Source organism: Henckelia pumila, chromosome 2 (assembly GCF_033568475.1).
Source record: "Henckelia pumila isolate YLH828 chromosome 2, ASM3356847v2, whole genome shotgun sequence".
Lineage (NCBI taxonomy): Eukaryota > Viridiplantae > Streptophyta > Magnoliopsida > Lamiales > Gesneriaceae > Henckelia > Henckelia pumila.
This window is the reverse complement of record NC_133121.1, coordinates 168814913-168831302: the sequence shown is the minus strand read 5'-3', so window position 1 is coordinate 168831302 and position 16390 is coordinate 168814913. Positions and strand designations below refer to the sequence as shown.

Sequence of the window (16390 nt, the reverse complement as noted above, 5' to 3'; positions counted from 1 at the left end):
ATCGTTACTTTAGAGTTTATTTCGCGGACGAAATATCTAAAGATGGGGAGAATGTAGTAACCCAGAACCCATTTTAAGATAATAATATGATAAACATGATTAAAGGTTAGTATTTAACCAACTCAAGGGCTTAACTGGACTTTAGAAGCAAAAGTTATACTTTTGTGCATGGGCCAGTTCGGAGGCTCCAAACCTAGATCGGAGTCTCCGAACCCAGCACTTCGGAGGCAACGAAGTATAGTGTTTACTTCGGAGGGAAGGCAGGATCGGACACTCCGAACCCTGATCAAATGCTCCGAACTCCCTCAGCCAACAATGCACGATGACTAAACTATGATTTTTGACATGTGTCCAAGAGTCAGCAGATCGGACGGTCCGATCCCGAGGACGCTCCGATCGTCACATGTCATGCATGTAGAGTTCGGACGCTCTAAACCCGGAACAGAGGCTCCGAACGTGGCCGAACCTTGGCCTATAAATAGGGGTCATTCGATTCAGAATTTCATATAGAATTCCCGAGTTTCCTTCTTCAGTTATATATAGTGTGAGGTATATACTTAAGGGCCCTATCGGTTAATAGAGAGGTTCTGGAATAACAAAGGTGTTGTTATAGTCCTCCAGAACGAGCAACTCCAAATGGCTTAGTATGGACGAAAGTATGGTCCGATAATCTTATTAAGTTTTGGGAGTATTTATTAGCTTAGCTAAGGATTATAGAACTTGTGTAGTGATACGTTGAACTTTTGAATATAGGCTTGGAACCTAGGTCCTACTAGACTCGAACTAGCATAGAGGTACGTACACATTGACTGAGATTGCAAACGAGTATACATGTTTATATGTTGCATTTCTGTGACATTATTATGTGGCATGATGTATAGTTTACTGCTTTTCATATTCATATGTCATGTGCACATACACGTTGAGCATATTCCTTTGATATACCTGTATATATCTAGAGCCGGATGTACTTTTATAGCGGGGGGTTCTAGAAGATATTCTAGAACCTGATGTACCTTTATAGTGGGGGGTTCTAGGAGAGTGGGGTTGTACCCAGAGGTTTGATCCGAGCGGTCATAGCATTCATTGGCGCCGGTTATTAGCATGACTTTCAGATGACTTCTTACCCGTCATCACGATTGCATGCATCATATACATATATTTACTCATGTTTATGTACTGGACGTTAATCGCTCACGTCTTAGTTATTATCTTGGACACCCCATTCCACGGGGCAAGTCAGAGGATGGATGGAGCTGGGAGTTCGAGGCAGGACTAGGGAGCAGGAGTTTTCAGTGGATATTTTATACAGCATGATTCCTTATAGCTGTATAATATTTTAGACAGTTTCATTTTCTTCGATATGGTTGTATCACTACTGAGTTTAAGCTTTGAACAGTTTTACTAGGTTGTTATGTAAATTATGGGTCATGTTTCTTCATGTTTTACTCTGTTAAGTGCTTATGTTTTAATTAAGATTAATGCATGTCATAGTTGCCAGTTAGTTGGTGATTCAATGCAGGGTCACTACATCTCATGTTCCCAAAAACACCACCCAAAAGAGGAATAGATATTATATCATGCAACACATAAGGTAAACACACATTTCTGATCATCGCATTAATAATCAAAGAGCTTACCTCGGTATCCTCTGGCAGTTGAATTTCACAAGGCTTGAACTTACACGGTCTGGAAGGAATCCATCGCTCTCGGAAAAGATTAATAGACTTTCCACCTCCAATACGCCAACATAGCCCTTGCTCCAATAGGCTTCTACTCCATATAAGAGACGGCCAAATAAATGAAGGATTGCATCCCAAAGGAGATACCATGACTTCCACGTGCTTGAAAGTGCGAGCTTTAAGAACCCTTGCCACTAATGAAAAAGTATTCTGAATTATACGCCAAAGTTGCTTTACCATCAAAACCTTATTAAAAATCTCTAATTTTCTGAATCCAAGCCCACCATTACATTTTGGTTCACATAGAAAATCCCATGTTTTCCAGTGCATTCTCTTATTTCCACTCTCCATTCCCCACCAAAAATAAGTACATTCTTTTTCAATAGTTGTACATGTCACCTTAGGAATTCGGAAACATGACATGGCATAAGTAGGGATAGCCTGCAGAACTGACTTGATCAAAATATCCTTTCCCCCAACCGAGAAAAATTAATACCCCAACCTTTAATACGAGAAATAACCCTCTCAGCTAAATACCAAATTGATTTTTCTTGCTTCTCATAGAGAACGTTGGAAGCCCCGGATAAACCTCATTTCTATGAACAACCGAAATAATGAGGGATTCCTTGATAAAATCAACCATAGTCTAGCTCGTATTTGGAGAAAACGAAAGGGCTGATTTCTCATAATTTATAACCTGCCCCGAAGCACTAGCATAGGCATTAAGACACTCCACAATTGTTGAGCAATCCTCTACTGCAGCTTTAAAAATAGAAGACTATCATCTGCAAAAAAATATATGAGTCAGGATTGGGCTACTGGTAGCAATCTTCACTCCATGTAACCGACCCTGAGGCACATTGTAGTGACCCGTATCCAAAATTAGCGATTAATGTGTAATTAACCGTGTAATTATGTTTAGATTAAGTAAAACATTATTAAGGAAATTCCAAATGGATTAATGAAGCCCATAAATGGATTCAGGACACTCGGAAATGGTGGGTAAGGTTTGAAGGGTTCGGACGCTCCGAACCTGAGTTCGGAGGATCCAAACATGGACGGAGCCAGGCTTCGGAGGCTCTGAAGACTTCGGACGATCCGAAGTGGGTTCGGACGATCCGAACTATAGCCCAGCCAGCTGTCCCAAAATATTATGTCATCGGTGACATCATAGGGGTGACTTCGGACGATCCAAAGAGGCAGTTCAGACCATCTGAACAGTGTTCGGGACAGGTGCATGGTTGCATGCGATTGGATTGACACGTGGCGGAGATCAGACGATCCGATGAGACGATCGGACGGCCCAAAGCAGTTCGGACGCTCCGAAGGCTAGTTCGGACGATTCGAACGTGTTCTATAAATATGAGGTCCGAGCTCCTCATTCGTGCAAATTCCGAAATCCTCTCCTTCGCCCACGTGGCTCTATTTTAGGGCCTTGGGTACTCTTATTTTAGAGTTGGAGTAGGGAAAATATTCTAGCATAGTCAGACAGTGTCTGACATAGTAGCGGAGCCATGCTCGTGTAGTGGAGCCGTGCTCGAGGCTGTGGAGCTGCAGCAGGGGTGTGCCCCTAGTTGCGGGATAGTCGCCATCAGTGGGCTGACGACGGACGCAGGTATAGCTATGGTCTCTTTAAATTATTTAGGAGTATGCAATAGCTTAGTTAAGGCTTTTAGAGCTTAATTAATGATGCATGGATATTTGCATTGTAGAGTTGTTGATAGGCTTGGAACCTAGAGTGGGACTGCTAGGACTACCTGTAATAAGGTACGTAAGTACTGACTGAGATAGCCAGCATGATATATATTGTATGTGTTGCATGAGTATGTGCTACTTGTTTTACCATGTTTTACGGCTTTAGCACATGTATGTTTTTACGGTTGACTGCATCTGGTATGATGTGAGTCATTGACAGTTTCTGTCAGTGAGGCGTTACTTCCTGCGGATTCGTGTCTGGGGACACTCAGCCCCTGGTTTTGCTATCACTAGGAGCGACCACGACGTTGGAGTAGACGCTATAGTTGATAGGTGAATATAGGAGCGGCACCATGGACTTGCTACCCGATATTGCCCTGTATATTCATGGCGCCTCTGAGTACTGTTTTACTCTCATTTTAAATACACTTATGTGTTGCATATATTTTATATATCATTGCTTTCGTATTGAGCTTAGAGCTCACGTCCAGTCTTTTCTGTGTATCTGGACACCCCATTCGACGGGGCAGGTGTAGGTGCAGGATTGAGCACCAGGAGCTTGGAGTAGCCAGTGACCAGTGTAGACAGCAGGATTAGCTGTAGGTTTTGTCCTTTGGGCTCATTCATTCGATTGGGTTGTATAATCGAATTTGTTTAACCGGTTGTATTCTGCCAGTCTGCTTTTATTTAAGTCTTCCGCAGCGATTTATTTTAATGCATGCTTAATTATGCTCTTAACTCTGATTAGGTAGTGGATCCGGGTTGGGTCGCTACACACATACATAGATAACATCGACGATAAACCTTCAGCACACAACGTAAACAGATAAGGAGGTAAAGGGTCCCCTTGGCGGATTCCCCTTCTTGGTTTCAAATCACCCACCAACTGAAAATTCAGAGAGAAAGAGTACTGCACACTCTTAACACATTTCATTACTTTTTCAATCCACAACTCGCAAAATCCCATCTGATACATAACTGCCTCAAAGAACGACCACTCCACCCGGTCGTAGGCCTTGCTCATATCTAATTTAAGAGCCACATATCCCTGCTTGCCTGTCTTCCTAGTACGTATCCAATGGATTTTCTCAAAACCAAGTATAATATTGTCAGTGATCAGTCTACCCGGAACAAAAGCACTCTGAGTCTCATCAATAATCTGCGACATCAAAGGCCTTAACCTGTTAGTCATTGCCCTTTCAACAATTTTGTAACAAACGTTACACAGGCTAATCGGTCTAAACTCCTTCATCAACATTCACATAAATCAAAAAGTCATAGAAGTCGTCTCAACTAAGCTATGTACTCATTCCTCTAAAATCAAATAGTTCATAATGAAAAAGAAACAAAAAAAAAAGACATGTTTATGAGTTTAGACATCAAACTTTAAAGGAAGAGAGAAAAGAGAAAGAACAGCAAAGCCAAATCCGCGTCTCTGTCCCCAGATTCAGCATTCTTCATCTTCGCAATCGATCTTTCTTCAAGCCCTTATATTCTCTTGTGTCCTTTAGCCAATGGCGAAACCAGAATTTTTAAATTATTCGTACTAAAATTTTAAAATCTATAATTGTTTAACCTTTTGAATTGAAGCACCCGGACTACTTTCAAATTAATCCAAAATTAATATACATAAAATTTTAAAAAAAATTTGTGCCACCCGAGGTCCACTATATGTGGATCCGCCCTTGTGTTCAGCTCTCAAATTTGATTTTTGTGTTGTGTGCATCTAATTCCCCCTCTCTCTCTCTAAGTTAGAATATGTCTTTTATAAGTCTCGAAGCCAGTCAATTAAAGCTTAACACGTTCGGTGTTTTGAGTTGAAAAAACTCTTTTTCCTTCTGTTTCTTCCCAGGAGGCGCTGCTCGCGGCTCTCATCTTCCATTGAGGCGCCTAAGCGCCACTGTGCACCACAAAATTCGTTTTTCGGCGCTTTAGACGCCTCTTCTAGTACTTAGGCTATTCTTTTGTGCTCCCAAAATCATGTTTTAATTCTTTTTTAACCTTCTTTGTAGCCTCAACACATATCTTTTCATGCAATTCATATATCTTGTCCACTTTTTGCATATCACAAAAACAACAGCGAAATGCGCATAATACCTCTCGATACATAATAAAAGTCAAGCTAAATCATATAACAATTAAGTGCATATATTTTACTTATCACTTAACATTGTTATTATTATTTCCATACATTAGATTCACGCAAATTAAATTAATTATATATGATAAATATATATATATATATATATATATATATATATATATATATTGGCTAAATGCATCCAAGCCCCGTGTGAAAAATCGAATAATCATATAACCCCCTAAAAGATTTTAATAAGCTGAATGATCCTCCACTTTTTAAAATATTTGCGCATAACACCCCTAGCTGTCATATTGGTATACACGCGCAATAGTTGCAATTGTTCATATTATTTTATACATCATTTTCCATAGTTGCCCTTCTAACCTACAAATATATTAATATTAAATTTTCTTTTGAAAACTGGCGGATGACTCTCAACTTTGCAAATTTATTATAATGAAACAAAATGCAAATAATTAATGTAAATTTTTAATTATAATAAATGTTATGTGTAAAGGAAAACGCTATATTATAATAAAAAATGATGCATATAATTAATGCATGCATAATTTTAATTTAATCAAAAGATATTATCATTATTCTCTAATTCTGAAAAGTTAATATTCAATTTGTTTAACATTGATCGGTTTCCGAAAATTTAAAATTAAATTATTTTATTTTATTTTAAACAAACATCTTAAAATTTGTAAATTCTAATAAATTATTTAATTTTTTTTTACAACATATTAGTGATATGATCTGATTGAATCAAATAATGAACGTCAATTGTAAAATTTTTCATTAAGGAATAAACTGATCTTAATAAAAATAAGATTGAATTACTTTAAATTATTATATGAAATTAAATTTTTCAACTTTAAAAATAAATATTAAAAATATTAAAAATATATATATGAATAAATTAGATTGATCAAATATAAATTTTATCATTTTAAAATATAAAATAATGACATTATTAAATTAATGCATAGACCCATTTCGAATAAAATGATACACAAATGTATTTTTAAAAAGGCCAAAATTTCTTTGTAATAATAATTTTATTAACCACGCATATTATTTAGTTATTTAATTAGTCAAACAAGATGCAAATTGGAACACAAATGTTTGAAATAAAATAATGCAAAAAATTATGCAAATTATAATTTTCAAAAAACAATTAATGTGTACCCATTTTTATTTTTTTATTTAAGATATTAATTTATTATTTAATGGAAATTTTTAAAATTGACGTTTTCTATTTTGATCACGTTACTAATATATTGTGAAAATAATATCAAATAAATTTACACACTCTAAAATGTTTGTTTAAAATAAACTAAATTAATTGAATTTTAACTTTTCATAAATGGAAGGTTAACTAAATGAATGTTAACTTTTCAAAATTAGAGAGATAATATTTTTTAATTAAATTAAAATTGTGCATTAATTATCTGTACCAATTTTTTTATATTATAACATTTGATTTTTACGAATCATATTTGATTAATTGATTATAATTTAAAAATATACATTAATTAAATAACATCTTGTTTGATTGTAATTAAAATTTCGAAAGGTAGGGCTATCATTTAGTTTTCAAAATAAAAAATTAATATTAATATATTTGCAAGTTGAAAGGTAATGATGAAAGATGTTATATAAAAATGTTAAAATAATATGAATAATTGCAACTACTGCGCGTGTGTTACCAACATGACAGTCAGAGATGTTATGCGCTAATATTTTAAAAGGTGGAGGACCATTCAGCTTATTAAAATCTTTTAGGGGGTAATATGCCTATTTGATTTTTCACAGGGGGCTTGAATGCATTTAGCCCATATATATATATATATATATATATATATATCTATATAATAAAAATAGAGTTATTTGCACCAAACACCCCTGTGAAATATTGAAAATGCACACTTTTCCACTGTGAAATTTTAATAGACATCTTCAACTCTAACCTTTTAAAAAATTAGCACACTCGCCCCTTCATATGAGTGATTGTTGCGCACGCGCCCCTCATGCGACTGGGCAAAGATTTTGATATTTTTTTTTGCAACAAATACCCCTGTAAAATATTAAAAATGCATATTTGACCCCTGTGAAAATAATTTTTAAATCTATTCAACCCATAATACACAATTTTTATTAAAATTTAATTATAAAATATTTAACAAACACTTTTTGTTTTATTAATTTAATTTTTAATTTTAAATTTATTATGATTATATAATTATTTTCTAAAAAATATTATTCTTTTATCTTGTTATCATTATTTTATTAAACTTTCTTCTTGTTTCCAACTTTTTCATTAAACATGCATTCATAAACAAGTATTTAAATAATTTCAAGTACCAAAATATTGAACTAAACCGATAAGTTCAAACATATTGTTTTTTCGATTTAGAACTATATATTATTGAACCAAAATTTAAATTTTTCGAGAATATGTATTGCACAATTTGTAATAAATAATAAAAAAATAACATGTTTATGTAATTCTAAATCGAAAAAGTAACATTTATGAACTTATCATTTGGTTTAATATTTTGATATTTTTAGATATTTAAATCCTTATTTATTAATCATGTTTAATGGAAAAGTTGAAAACACGAAATGATTTGATAAAATAATGATAACGAGATAAAGTAATAATTTTTTTTAGAAATAAATTAATTATAAATTATAAATTTAAATTAAAAAAATAAAAATAAAAAAAACTTAAAAATGTTTGAAAAATATTTATAATTAGATCTTAATAAATATTGTGTATTATAATTTAATGCAAATTCTACATTGCATTTTAAAAAATTTAGATTTTGGTTCAAAAATCTATAATCCTAAATTAAAAAGTAATATCCATGAAATTATCATTTTGATTTAACATTTTGGTACTTTTAGGTATTTAAATCTCGTTTATGAATGAATTTTTAATCTGATAGTTGGAAACAAGAAGAAAATTTAATAAAATAATGATAACAAGATAAAATAATTATATTTTTTAGAAAATAATTATATAATCATAATAAATTAAAAATTAAAAATAAAATTAATAAAATGAAAAATATTTGCTAAATATTTTATAATTAGATTTTAATAAAAAATTGTATATTATGGGTTGAATAGATTTAAAAATTATTTTTACAGGGGTCAAATATGCATTTTTTATATTTCACAGGGGTCAAATATGCATTTTTTATATTTCACAAGGATATTTGGTGCAAAAAAAAATATCAAAATCTTTGCCCAGTCACATGAGGGGCGCGTGCGCAACAATCACTCGTCTGAAGGGGCGAGTGTGCTAATTTTTTAAAAGGTTAGGGTTGAAGATGCCTATTAAAATTTCACAGGGGAGAAGTGTACATTTTCAATATTTTACAACGGTGTTTAGTGCAAATAACTCAAAATAAATATCTTATTTTGAAAACTTGCACACGTTCAAATATCGTATATGACAAGTACCCATGCCAAAGACCTTCCCCTGTTCGGAGATGATTGAAAATTCAGCTACTTCGCTCAAATAAGAAAACATTAATTTTTATGTGATTTTATAAACTTTATCCCGCAAGAATATAATTTTTTTCATTCGATTTGAAAACTTATCTATTGCAACGTGGATATACAATTTTGGTCCAGGAGCTCCCTTTTCACTGGAATTCATGTGAAGAAAAAGTGAAAAACATTATTGCAATGCATCTCCGGCGGAGAAAAGTCGACGCTACCACATGAAACTGATCAACATTGATCGCGTCTAGAGGTGCAAACGAGTCGAGACAAGTTGAGTATCATACTATTTGAGCTCGAGCTCGAATGCTCGACTTGTATTTGTCTACTCGGACTCAAGCTCGAGCTCGATCGAGTAACTAATTTCATACTCGAACTCGACTCGTGCATATTTCAATTTACTCGAGTTCGAACTCGAGCTCGAAAAAAAATATATATATTATCGAGTAGCTCGCGACAAACATATTTAATACTCGAGCTCGAGCTCAATTTATGTTCGAGCTACTCGAACTCAATCGAGTTTTGACCGAGCTGCTAACGAATAGCTTACTCGTTTGCACCCCTAATCACGCCTATATGAGAAAATATGGATCATGGATGTTGGATGTTATACGACCCAAAGGCCAGCATCGAATTTTCCGTCAACAACCATTTAACTTGTTTGGGCATAGTATGTTGCAAATTGAGTCCCTTGCAAAGTTATAGCCATTAGATCTCTAGAGCAAGAATCATGTGCTATGCAAATATACGAGAGACCCGCACAATCCAATGGTTCAATGAATTCATGAACGCAAAAATGTACACGAATCCAATCGAATGGAATGAGTTGATAATATTGTAAGCACAAGATTTTCTAGTTACTTGTTTATACTGATCACTGACCTATCCCCATTTCATGTCTTGAGCCTACAGGAAATATACAACAGAGAGAGACCTTTGCAATGTCTTCAATATATACACAAACTCTTGTCAAATCACGTGCTTGTTTCTGAGAATTATAAAAGGTTGAAGATTCTTGAGATCGATACAACATACCACGTAGTAATGGAAAATGTACCATACTCTAATGGCGACGACTTGATAGTTCAAGGTTAGCGCATTCGCATAAACGAACATCAACACACATGATTTCAAGAACATGTGGAAGCGAATTCAACACACCTGTCACTGCCAAAGAAAGCCGACATGGCCTGAATCTAAACTCGGCTACAAGTCTGATTTGTGAACAAGTGGAATTCCTTTTTGATCATTCGATGATTACTGCTGGCGTAATCCACAAATGAGCATGATTTAAACCGATAGACTCATTTCTTGATTCTACAAGAACATCAACAAGTAACGGGGAGATGATCTTTCAAGGAGACATTCTGTCTTCCTAACTGATCCGACTCAAAATTCGTTCCAATCATGTAAGAATTCTCACCTATCTACGAAGAATCCAACTCCATACAAACATGGACACAAACCAGGTCGCGGGTAATAAACCCTATAGTCACAACTGACGGTGTCCCACACAGGTGAACACGAATACATATCGACTTTGTATGCTCACACATTCCCATCAACTTACCCTATAAATATTGACAACACTTAACACAAAATAGAGTGATATTAAATTATTAATAGATTTAACCAACACGTTGATAGTATAACAGCACCATTTACCTTCAATCTTCTAAAGAAATAGTCGGCATGAAAGCACACCCAACAAACACACACAATAATTATTCCTTTATGTCAATTGGATAGGTACCACAATAAACGTTCTAGGGCTCGTCCGATGAATTTTGAATTTCCTCCAGAAGTTGTGAGAAGAAGAGGAATACTAGAGATATAGCGGATGGTACCACTTGGAAACAAGGTTTTCGTATACACACTTCACCAACTTAAGAAGGATAATTTATAGACACGATATCAACATGTTCGCAAACTAAAAACGCATTGTCAAAAGAGTAAAACAAAACAGAACAAGCAAACGTCCTGTGTAATTATACCAAGAAAATTATCGTGACATAATGATTCAAATATTTTTTATCAGCAACATATGGATTCATAAACATATAGGCTGCAACATTTTCGCCATCCCGATATGCATTATCAACTAAATTAAGAAGCTAATGAACATCAAAAAGAAAAACACAAAATAAATAATATCAAGAAAACAAGCAATCTATGTACAGCTACGTAATGTAAAAACTAAATAAGTATCGATTCATTTATATATGTAGATCATACAACATGTTCAACTTAAACAAAACAATGCCAATATTCAACAATCATATAAAACAAATTATCCAATAGCATTGATATTCAAATTACAAAAACATGTATTACAATAACTTACACTCCTCCCTCCATCACGGCACAGCTTCGAGCCTCGCCTCGAACACGAATCCACGGCAAAGCCCGTCTCCACCTACCGGCACGCCTTCGGCCCATCTCCACTCGGCCTTTCCATCAGCCTTCTCTTCCCACAGAGCCAATCTCCCAACCCTTTTCGCCGAAAAACAAATCCTATCGCCTCCACCAAACACTTTAAACTTACTACTCTTCAAGAAACACCGGTACATTTCCACCGGCATTCGGTCCGCTTCCTCCCACTCGAGGCTCTCCAGGTCCAACCTCAATATCAAGATGGTCGAGCACGCGCTCTGCATAACGTAGGAGCTCTTCAATCCCCCAACCATGTAAAGTTTCTTCTCATTCCCAGCCTTCACCAGCCGGGGTCGTCTCAAGATGTCGAAAATATCCCCCCACTCGCGCTTTTCCACCCGAATCCAATGCTGGATTTTGTCTGCACTCCCAATCTCAGTCTTGAACATCGCCCATTGGGACCTCCAAGGCGAGCCTAGATCACACAACACAAGCATAAAATTCGATACCAAAACTGGGCTCCGCGGCTTCGACGGCAGATTAGAGGAAAACTTGAGCCAGTTATTCAACACACTGGAGCCGAGACTGTCACATTTCAGACTCCGATTCTCGGAATAATACAGAACCGCAAGCTCTGTGAGGACTAGGACTACACTGCACGAGCCGGCTAGCACAGATCCATGGCGAGACCAAGCGGATCCGAGCTGAGGAAGGATCCTGTACTGGCTAGTCAAAGGGTTGCAGACCACAAGGGCTTTCTGGGAACTCTGCGGGAGGGTGATACGAGGATCCTGCGACGTGGGCTGCGAACCCCAGAGGTAGAGGAGGCCATGGGAGGAGGTAATGGGGTGGAGGGAGGAGAAGGGGAGAAAAGAGAGGGAGAATCTGAGCCACTGGTTGGACGAAGGGTCGAAGGCGTGAAGAGTCGGATGAGGGGAAACGTGGCGATTGGAGGGCTTGAGGGCGAGGAGGAAGAGTGGGCCGGACTGCGAGCGGAGGAGGTAGAGGAACGCCGAGGAGGAGAGGGCGGAGTGGAGGGCCTTGCAGACGCACTTGGCGGCGGCGATTTGGCGGAGAGGGAGCTGGGCTAAGATCTGGTGGATGGTTTCCTGCGGGAGAAGGTTGAAGGGGGAGAAATCCATGGCGGGAGGCGGAGGAGGAGACGGCGGCGGTGGATGATGGAAGGGAGAAGATTGGGTTGACTGCCGACACGACACCGTTTCATGCGGCTTCTGCCCGCCTCCAATTTCTCATCACAATATTATTTACCATTTCAATGAAAATCCTTTCTTCCAAGTTCCTTGTAAATTTTCCTTTTTTTTTTTTTTTAAAGACCTTGTTTTATATTTATACAATCCTTGAGTTCAGTCAAGTGACATCCATTCATTAAATGTTTAAAACGCTAGTCTAACTAATGTTCATAATAGTTACTCATTGTATCAAAATTATATATATATATATATATATATATATCAAATCAATTATTATTTAATTTTGTTCGGATATTCAAATACTCTTATATAGACGATACTACGTACACTTGATGCTTTAATCCGGCAAGTTATGATTGATTTTTCATATTTCTTGCATTTCTTTCTATAGTAAGAGACTCCAAGTCTTCTCATGTCATATTACTCTTGTTGAGTTTGACAAGTTATAAACTTTTTTTTTACGGGTAAACATTTGTAATTTATTGAATAAGAGAGAGGTATTTTATTATAAGGTTATCAACCAAAAAGAAAATTTTCATGCTCTCAAATAAATAAGGAGGAAGAAATAGAAAAAGTGGCGATCGATTGTGCTGTAGCATTCGCGATCTCTTGACGTGGCAGAGAGTGCTGTGAATGTGAGAGTCCAAAAGTATAGCATTCGCGATCTCTTGACGTGGCAGAGAGTGCTGTGAATGTGAGAGTCCAAAAGTAGTTTGATATCTCTCGTAATAGATCCTTCATAGCTTAGATTTCTTTCTGGTTTTGTGACTACTTACACAGTAAGAAGAGAATCCTATGTGATTTGGTGAATCAGTAAATTATGAACGTTAGAGATATATAGACCCTCTTGAAACGCGAGGAATTCAGCATATAGAACCGACAGAGGCTTGTCAATATTTTTACCAAACACCAAAACCGGTTTTCCTTCATGATTCCTCACTACTCCTCCCATGGCATAGTTGTCTGTGTTCTCGTTATACGCCGCATCAACATCCAATCTAAGCTTGCCAATAGGTGGAGCAGACCACATCTTCGGGGGCTGACTCTATCCATTCAAGTGAGTTCAAGCTGATACTTTACGAGAAATTTGAAAGTCATGTGACAAGCTTTCGCTCCAACTGGCATTTATGTCCCTCGGCTGTCCCTCTTTATTGTGCACTATCGGAAGTCGATCACTCCATACTGCCCAGGTGCGCATTGCGAACACCAAAAATTCGGTGCTGCTTAGCTGCTCTTTCATCCATATAAAATATATCAATAATATCCATGCGCTGGGCCATTTTTAGGGATGTCCAGAAACTCATTCCTTTCAACGTAGCTTTATAGTTGGGAAGAAGAATAGGCCATGGCTGGTGGAGTCAGAGTGAAACATGCACAGCAGGCATCGACCAAGGGTCGGGACATGATAAACCATTATGTTTCGTTCTGTCGGAATTATATTATGAAGCGCCTTCCATAAGAAATTTCTGACCTTTGGAAGGAGCGCAAGCGCCCATAGGAATGTTTGTCAAGTTATAATTGATTAATCGAAGTTTATTGATCTTACTATTATTCGAGATATACGGATTGAGTATGCATGTATTATGTGTTTGCATGGATTATATGATTGCATGTTTTATATGCCTTTATATACAATATTTCATGAATGTATGTTGCATATATGAGCATATTGAGCCTTTACCTTAGAGGTATCCTGTAGTAGGGCGCTCACCCTACGAGTTTGAGGATGGTTGGATACGTAGTCATCTTGCTGATGTCACGGATGACATCAAGTGACCAAAATGTTGCATCCGTTCTCCAAATGTTGCATTAGTTCCTGGTCACCCTTTGGGTCATTTTCGATCATTTTGAGTCCATTCCTGCAGCATTTAGACTCATCTGAAGTTTCCTTAACCTTGTTTTATCTTAATTAATCCTTGTGATTATCACTTAATCACTTAATTTCGGAACGGATCACTACAGAGGTGTTGTGCAACATCTTAGGCAACACCTTCGATGCAGATCTCTATCTGTAGTCTTCCTGCAACTTAAAACAGTATGGTTTGCTATGTCCAGGTCTATGTCAGTAGTGACAAATAAACTTACGTTTCCTTCTAGAATTTAAAGGAGCAGGCTGTGGCTTTGGTTTTGGAGGATTGGTGGATGTGACCTTTTTGGTTGAGCTTCCTGTACAACTACTTTCTTTGACAAACACAGAAGTTTTTGAGCATTCATCAACCTCAAATTTACTGTTCTCAAAACCTAAACCTGTCTTTCCATCTCTTCCTACAATGAGCAGAGAATCAAGCTTGGTTGTGCTTGAATTAAACTTGGCCAACGTAGCTTTAGCTTTTTTGAGTTCTTCCTTTACCTGACACAACTCCAGGTCCTTCTTGCTCAGTAAACATTCAAGTCTAGAAATAGCAGCCTTCAAATCAGTGTTTTCTTTTACAAGAATGGTACTGTTCAACTTATTCCTTTCAATCTAGTCAGCACACAACTCTTCATACATCATACGAACCTCTTCCATAGACATTTTTCCATCACCTGCATCAGAAGGACACAGTTTATCAATAGTAGAAGAATTAAAACAAATTGACCTTTTGGAGATGTTGCGGCCAGGTGTGGCAACACCTGCGGTAACACCTAAAGGATTGACTTGAAACTTATTTTTTCTTTCCAGTACGGCAGATAGGGCATTGTGACTTTCTTCATCTTTTTATTCTTCATCTTCTTCAGATTCATCACTCAATGATGTGTTCATCCCCTTTCGAAGAGTATTAGCACACTCATTGGCATAATGTCCAAAACCTTGACATGCATGACATTGAACTGTATCTAACTTCTTGGAAACAGGCTTTGTTTTCCCTTCCAACATCAGTAGAGGCTTATGAGAATCATGAATCATTTTTGGTGATTGATCTTGTCCAGTAATTCTTAAGTTCTTATTAGAGACCATTGGAGCCTTAAGTTTCTGATCAGATTTCTTAACCTCCTTCATCCTTTTTAGATAATCATTGAACTTTTTGGTGATGAGTGAGAACGAATCCTCCTCAAGATCAAATTGACGAAATTCTTGACGAAACTGAACATACTCCTCATATGAGTCATTTGAATCTTGAAAAGCTATTGATTTTCCCTTGTCTTTCTTCTGCGCGGTAGTATTCATCTCAAACACTTGAAGAATACTCATTAATTATGTCAAATTCATCTTTGAAGTGTTCTTTACTTATTCAAGTGCCCAAATTTTTCCATTGAATCTCTCAAGTAATGACCTAAGAACTGAAAGATTTGATGCCCCGCTAGCCAAGTTGTGGCTAAGGGCTTTGAGAGACTCTTATTGTAAACAATCTTTGTTTAATATAATTTACATTCATTCATGACATTTTCTTTATCTTTCTTCATAATGCTATATTGTGATATACTATTGTTGTTTTGATAAAGACATTGAATATACTATAGTGTAAGTAAGATGAGATAGTGAATAAAGAGAGATCACTATCATGAAACACATCTTATAGTCACTGTATATTCTAAACAGTTCCTAGTCAATTGAGCCGTTCGCAAATAAGGATAAGGATCGCTCGAGATCGAGACTAGCATTTGCGATGCCAAGTACCACGTTTCATTGGTATGGAACATAGAGATGTTCAAAGTATGCAAATGAATATTCATATGATGAATGATCGAACTATCCTATTCGAACTTTCCAAGTGGTTATTATTAATTGAGTGGATAAGTCCGCGGTTTTGGTTGTACATCATTAGTCCTTAATACTTGAAACATCATGGAGACTCTATATGCTAGTACTATACTTTGACTCGTTTACCGACTCTATGAGGGTCATCAGG

At 36.5% G+C, this 16390-nt stretch overlaps 2 protein-coding genes across 2 annotated transcripts; both read right to left on the bottom strand.

Moving 5' to 3' along the window:
• Window positions 1-882: 882 nt before the first annotated feature.
• On the bottom strand, window positions 883-4838 carry LOC140878920 (uncharacterized). The gene is made up of 5 exons (XM_073282543.1): window positions 4792-4838; window positions 4182-4558; window positions 2380-2444; window positions 1641-2150; window positions 883-945 (listed from the first exon to the last, which is right to left on the bottom strand). Exons 1-5 carry the CDS (start codon window positions 4836-4838, stop codon window positions 883-885), a joined length of 1062 nt encoding a protein of 353 aa, XP_073138644.1.
• A 6328-nt stretch (window positions 4839-11166) lies between these two features.
• LOC140882890 (SKP1-interacting partner 15) lies at window positions 11167-12656 on the bottom strand. Its single transcript, XM_073289132.1, has one exon. It carries the CDS (start codon window positions 12489-12491, stop codon window positions 11334-11336), a length of 1158 nt encoding a protein of 385 aa, XP_073145233.1. The 5' UTR covers window positions 12492-12656; the 3' UTR covers window positions 11167-11333.
• Between the last annotated feature and the right edge of the window lie 3734 nt (window positions 12657-16390).

Coding starts and splice junctions, on each gene's coding strand:
- LOC140878920 (XM_073282543.1), bottom strand. CDS start 4,838: ATGAAGAATGCTGAATCTGGGGACAGAGACGCGGATTTGGCTTTGCT. Junction 2,445..4,181: donor GTTTACGTTGTGTGCTGAAG/GTTTATCGTCGA, acceptor CTATTTTTAAAG/CTGCAGTAGAGGATTGCTCA. Junction 946..1,640: donor AACTGCCAGAGGATACCGAG/GTAAGCTCTTTG, acceptor AGATATATACAG/GTATATCAAAGGAATATGCT.
- LOC140882890 (XM_073289132.1), bottom strand. CDS start 12,491: ATGGATTTCTCCCCCTTCAACCTTCTCCCGCAGGAAACCATCCACCAG.